General features: G+C 67.2%; 1 protein-coding gene across 1 annotated transcript; it reads left to right on the top strand.

Annotated features, from left to right (window-relative positions):
* Positions 1–79: 79 nt before the first annotated feature.
* Positions 80–4,375, top strand: HCRT (hypocretin neuropeptide precursor). The gene is made up of 2 exons (XM_039516916.1): positions 80–2,353; positions 3,845–4,375. The coding sequence occupies exons 1-2, from the start codon at positions 2,291–2,293 to the stop codon at positions 4,289–4,291; spliced, it is 510 nt and encodes a 169-aa protein (XP_039372850.1). The 5' UTR covers positions 80–2,290; the 3' UTR covers positions 4,292–4,375.
* Positions 4,376–6,415: the final 2,040 nt, after the last annotated feature.

Raw genomic sequence — 6,415 nt, 5'->3', positions numbered from 1 at the left:
GGGGGGGGGACGCCAGCAGCTCTGCCCTGGCTCGTGGGCTGCCTCCCCGGCCCCACCTGGGGGTCAGGGCCCAGGGCCGAGCTGGTGAGTGCAGCCTGGAGCAGGGGCCTGGCCATGGGGCTGGGCAGGGGGTCAGGCGCCGTTACAAGGGTCCTGCTGGCAGGGTGGAGTCACAGGGCAATAGGGGGCTGCCCGGCCCAGCGAGAGCCCCGGAAACCAGCACTGGGCCGGGTGGGGTTTCTGCACAGGCAGCAGGAGCTGGGAGCAGCCCCCCTGCCCCCCACTGTGTGGTCAGAGCAGGGTGGAAGCTGCGGCGTTATAAAGAGCAAACCCCAAGCTGGTGCAGCGGCTGCTGTTTGTCTGTGGGGCTCTGAGCGGGGCAGGGCGGGGGCTGGCTGCACGCCCGAGATGGGTCTGGGGGAGCTCAGCTCCATGGGGTCACGGGGCAAGCCTGGCCCTTTGCCGCCTGGAGCCAGGCTGGGCCCGGCATGGGGCAGCCTTGGGGCACAGGCTGTACGTGCCCCATCCCCGCGGGGGGAGGACACGCTGCTCCTGTGGTGACCGTGTGATGTCCCTGAATGGGCCCAGGAAGGAGGCAGCGGCTGGGTCCGGACACCAGGCCCAGGGAAGGTGCAGCCATTCGCGGCTGGGACTCGGCCCCGCCTGGGCTCCCGGCCCTGCTCTCCGGCCCGCTCAGAGAAGCCGCCGTGCCAGGTGCCCTCCCTCAGTGCCGCCTGTGGATGGGACTCCTGCCAGCTGGGCTGCTTTGCTGGCAAAACCCTGGCCTGTGGCCTTGGCGATTTGCCCGTCATCTGCCCTGGGATGGAGGACCCCGCCCCCCAGTTGCTGCAGGGGTCATTGGCCCTCAGGGGATGTCTGCAGCGCTCATTTCTCACAACGCCAGGGCCCCTACTCCCAGCCAGCCCTGCCGCCCCCCACGGCCCCGGGTCAGCCGGACACCTCCAGCCAAAGCCCCCTGCAGCCCCGCCTGTGGGGCCAGCTCAGGGCCAGTGGACGCAGGTGCGTCCCGTGCTCATCTTCCTGCCGTTAGCTGGGGCCAGGCCAGGGCAGAGCTTGGCCTCCAGGGAGGGCCAGGCCCCACCAAGGAAATTGCTTCCACCAGCTCTGGGTGGCTCCTATGGGCCCATGCGGCCTGGGACGCTGTCAGTAGCTGGGGGCTGGGCCTAGTGCCACGTGAAAACGGCGTGTTGCACCCCTGAGCTGTGACCTCAGCCACAACTGAGCAGTGGCCTGTGGCCAGGCAGGGCTGGGGGAGCTGTGCAAGGGGTGGGTGCGGAGGGGGCCTTGTGTCCCAGTAGTGACCCCTCCTGGCTGAGGCAGGAGCTGTGGGGAGCCCCCACCCTGCCATGGCCCATCTGGATGCAGCGGGGAGGCCTGGAGAGGGGGGATAAAGGGTTTGCCCCATGCCATGGGACTGAGCAGCCTGTCCCCGGGGGCACCCCCTGCACTGCTCCCCAAGTGCCATCCAGCTTGCAGCAAGGTGCCCAGGGCTGGGCACAGATGCCAGCTTGAGGGTGACAGTGGAGATTCTTGGCCTGAGCTGTGGCGGCCTCTCCCAGGCCACGGGGCCTGACCCACAGGCAGGTGAGGACTGACAGGGCCCCAGGGCTGAGCAGGGGCCTCCTTTGGGGCTGGAAATGGGGAGTGGGCAGTGGTGCTGCCCCTGGCTTGGAGAAGTAATAACCCAAATCTGGGGTTTCCATCACCAGTGCCCCCCAGAAAAGATGTTCCAGCGTCCCTGGGGGGCGGACTCTCCCCCCGCGGTCTCCGCCTGCAGGGCCTGGCTCTCCGGGGGCTCGGCGGTGCACCGTGCCACGGCCACGTGCGGCCACGCCAGCGCCTCTGACGCACCAGGGACAGATGCGGCTCCGCTGCCGGGCACCCTTTGTTGGGGCCAGGTAATTAGCCTAATGGGGTCCGGTCTCTCCCCCTCCCCCCCGCCGCTGACCTTCCGGCAGCTTTGTGCCGTGCGGGCTGGCGGATTCCTTCGGAAGTTACAGGCTCATTAGCGCCAGGCTACGCGGCCCGTCTCCATCCCGCACGACCACCAGCCGCTCGGCTCCGGCCGCCGCATAATGGGGAGCCACAAATGAGGGAACGGGCCTTGCCCGTCTCCAAGCAACGGGGAACAATGGGCGCGTGTCTCCCGGAGCCTGGCCTGTCCTGCAGCCCCAGCCCCACTGGGAATGAGCTTCGGGGCAGCCCGGCCCTATAAAAGCCTGGGCTGCCAGGGAGAGCAGCTCAGGGCATCGCTGCTCCTCACTGGGTCATGCCAAAGCTTCGCTCAGGTCCTCGCAGACACCTCGGACCCATGGAGGTGCCCAACGCCAAGGTACGGTGCCAGGGCCTGGCCGCCCGGGCTGGGCGGGGCAGAAGGGAGGCCGCAGTGCAGGGAGGTCTCGCACCAGCAAGGGCATAGTTGGGGAGGGGGCAGGCACGCAGCACGAGGGGGAGCAGAGCACGGTGACGGGGTGGCGCGATGGTGGCCTTGAACCCCAGGCTGCGTGTCTCCCCGCCCTATGCACCTACCCTGGTGAGCAGCTCTGGGGAGGAGCCCAGCCCAGCCCGTCCTGCCCTCAGGCGACGCAGGCCGGGGTGCAAATGGCGTCTGCTTTGTCCCTTCCCGGTGTCTCTCCTGATCCCAGTGGGGTCCCAGAACCCACCGAGACGCCCCCTCCCCTGCCACACGAGCCCTGGAGCCGGCCTGCTGGGCCGTGTAGGACACTGGGGAGGCCAAGACCTGCTTGGGTGAGCTGTGAGGTGAAACCACCTCCTAGGCCTGCACGCTGGGCCTGGCTCTGCCCGGCCTGGCACCTGTGGCCCTGCGTCCGCTGCATGAACTGCTGCCCGCTCAGCACCGTGGTACATTGCACGGGCGTTGCACGGGGTCACTGGGCTGGCTCAGCACCGTGGTGCATTGCACGGGCGTTGCACGGGGTCACTGGGCTGGCTCAGCAGTGGGTGTTGCACCGAGTCCCGCTCAGTGTTAAAGGGAGACCCAGCAGCTGTGACATTTGACCCCGCCGGCCACGCACAAACCAGGGTGAGCATCCCCCCTGCACCAGCCCCGCCTCACCCTGGAGGGCTCCCTGGGGGCAGCTTGGTCTCCATGACGCACCCTCTGCCAGCCAGGGGGCCAATTAGCGCTAATTGCAGCCGTGGCTGTTTCTCCTGCATGGAAAGGGGCGGGGGCTGCAGTGTTGCCATGGGGTGAGGGGCAGGGGACAGTGTGTGTCTGGTCCCTTTGGCTTGGATTTTGGAGCAGGTTGCCAGGGCCTGTGCAAAGGGCGTGTGCCAGGCAGGACTCCTGGGTGCTAGGCCTGGCTCTGGGAGGGTGGTGGGGGCAAGGGGTCGGGGCAGGTGCTCAGGACTCCTGGGTTCTAATGCTGCAGCCCAGCTAGGGCAGAGGGGTGTGGTGCGGTGTGATTAGCTACGGCTGCGGGGTGGCTATGGGCGACTGGGGCGTGCTGGGTCTTTAGGGGAAGCATTTGCTGAGGGTTCACAGTGGGGCAGGGCAGTGGGGTTTGCTGGGAGAGGGTGGGGCCGGGTCTGCGAGGGACGGGCTGCTTGCTGGGCACCAGCCAACCTGTCACTAGTGGGGTCGGGGCAGGGCTTCCGGAGCCGGGCAGCTCAGCACTGCAGGGCGTCTTGCTGGGGCTGTCGGAGCCAGGACGCCAAGCTAGATGGGCGCCTGGGCTGAGCCCGCCTGGCAGCTCGGCTCTGAGATCCGCAGCCTGGGGCAGAGGGGGGCTGGGGTGTCTCGGGTTTAACCCCCTCAGTGCCAGCCCGTCCCTGCACTAATGCCTGCCTCTCGCGCCCGCAGCTCCACAGGGCCTCCTGCCTCCTGCTCCTGGCACTGCTCTGCTCCCTGGCTGCGGCCCGGCAGAGCGTGCCCACCTGCTGCCGCCAGAAGACCTGCCCCTGCCGTGTCTACGACCTGCTGCACGGCTTGGGCAACCACGCCGCCGGCATCCTCACGCTGGGCAAGCGGCAGAGCGGCTCGCGGGCCTTCCAGAGCCAGCTCTACCGCCTGCTGCACGGCTCGGGCAAGCACGCCGCCGGCATCCTCACCATGGGCAAGCGGGCGGAGCCGGCGCCAGAGCAGCCAGCCTCAGCCGGCCGGGCCGTCTCCCCCAGCATGGACGTCCTGCTGCCTCCAGCCACGTGTGCCGCCAACACTGAGCCCACCAGCACCAGGGAGTGCCGGGGCCAGCTGGACAAGGACAGCGCCACGGGCCGGAGCGGGGGGGCTGCAAGGTGCTTCTCCTGAAGGGGCCGGGGAGGGGCGGGGAGGAGCCACGGGGACTCTCAATGACTGCGGGCACCACGGGTCGTTTACAAATAAACCCCAGCCTGAGGCGCACAGCTGTCTGCCTGGCATGTTGTCTCCCAGGGACGCCGCGGCTGGGGGAGAGATGGGTGCCCGGGGGGCCGGCCAGCGGCTCCAGCGGCCAGCTGCCGTCATGTGGGTGTGAGGGGCCCAGGTTTGAGCCCCGCTGCCTGGGCTGGGGCAGAAGGGAGGAGGTGCTGGACCACCCTGAGTGGGGCGAGCTCAGCACATGGCAGCTCCCCCGGGCCGGCGGGGAGGGGGGACTGCTGCCGGAGCCCATGGCTAAGGGGAGGGTCTCTCGAGAAAGACCGAAGGAGCCTGGGAGCCGGTTTGCCAACGAGCTGCGCTCACTGGGAATCGCCCCCCGTGGCCGGCAGGCCGAACGCTGTGCAAGGCCAGGCTGGCCTGGGAGCGGGTGAGTTGGCTGCACGGGCCTGGCTGGGACGGCTCCGGCCTGAGCCCAGAGCCCCCCGTGTTCCCACTGCAGGCACCCGGGGGGCTGTTCTCCCACCAGCCGGCAGCAGGGCCGTGGCTGGGGTTCCCGGGCCCGTGGGCTGCGGCTCGCAGCATCCGATTTATGCAGCAGATGCTCCAGTCTATTGCCCGGTGTCTGAACGGCTCCCGCCCCCCAGCGCTGGCAGCCAGAGGGCAGTGTCGGAAAATAAACTGGCCCCGCTGTGCTGGGTTGCTGCTGCGCATGGACTCACAGCCAGGGTCAGCCCCAAGTCTGCCCTGGGCAGGGGGGACAAGAGCAGCCCCCAGCTCTTGAGCCTGGGGAAGCAACCCCCCCCCCTTACAGTTAGCGAGACCCTGGTTCCCCGCCCCTGCCCTGCCTGCTCCACCCCCTGCAGCAGGGCCGGTGTAGCCACCAGGTGAACTAGGCGGCTGCCCAGAGCACCAAGATTTGGCGGTGCCAAAAAGATGTGCCCCCCCCATTTCTTTTACTCTATTGCTCCCAGCAGAGGGACAGGCCGCTCGCAACCACGTTAGCACCTACTTCTGCAGGTGTCCTCTGCAACCGCAGGCCCCATCACCTCCCTCCACCACGCCCCACAGCACTGCCCGCCCACACCCCCCACCGCCAGCCCGGAGCCGCCTCCTCCCCGGGCTGCCGCATTGCTCCCTGGCCCCCTCCCTCCGGCTCTGGCAGGCCTGGACCCCCTGCCGCAGCAGCCACCGCTGCCCAAGGGCTGCTGGCTGCAGATCAGAGCGGGTGACATCAGCCCGCCTGCAGCTGGCCCTACTGACAGCAATGCAGAGCGGGGCGGGGGCGGGGGTGAGGGAAAGGAAGAGGCGACCGTGGCTACTGGTCCACCTGTGGGGGTGGAGCATGGCCCTGCCAGAGGATACAGGGTTAAAGAGCGGCAAAAGCGTAACCGTCCGCACCATGTGCCACCTTCCAAGGCTTCATCCCCATCCATCCCTGCAGCCCTGTGGAGCAGGCAAATAGAGCCCCATTTGGGGGAAACTGAGGCAGCGAACAGGGACGTGACTTGCCCAAGGTCACCTGGGGAGTCAATGTCGGAGTCCTGCTTTGAACACAGGAGATCGAGGCTCCTAGGTCTGTGCTGGCTCAGACCAGAGGCCTTCAAGCCCTGAGCTTTGCACCTGCCCACACAAGGTATTAATCTGGGATTCAGGGGCAGCACACTGCAAGTGTTCAGCGAAGAAACACGGCTGTCTCGAGCCCTTATGGCTACAAGGAAAATCTTCCAAAGGTGATGGGCGTCTAGCCGACACAGTTCTGTCTGCCTGAGTCTGCAGCCAGCCTGGGACAACAGCTCTAGGAAATGCGGCGGTAACTCTTAAGTCTAATTACGACACCGTCAGAGCCAGATTTTCATGTAACATGGGTGACCAGTTGCCTGGTGCACAACCACTGCAAGTGTGTGAGCAACTCAGGTTAAGTGCAGCTGAACCCTGGGCAGGCTGCAGCACCCAAGAGATTTTTGTTCTCCCACCGATGCACCAGTAACTTTTACTAGGTAGAAGTTTAGTGACCACATTAGGGCCGTATCTGCCCCACTCCCAGCATTGGGCCAACCACCCTCATCATTCTCCTCA

Source organism: Mauremys reevesii, linkage group 27, assembly GCF_016161935.1.
Source record: "Mauremys reevesii isolate NIE-2019 linkage group 27, ASM1616193v1, whole genome shotgun sequence".
NCBI lineage: Eukaryota > Metazoa > Chordata > Testudines > Geoemydidae > Mauremys > Mauremys reevesii.
Note: the sequence above shows the minus strand (reverse complement) of the source record. Positions and strands in the feature narration are given on the sequence as shown.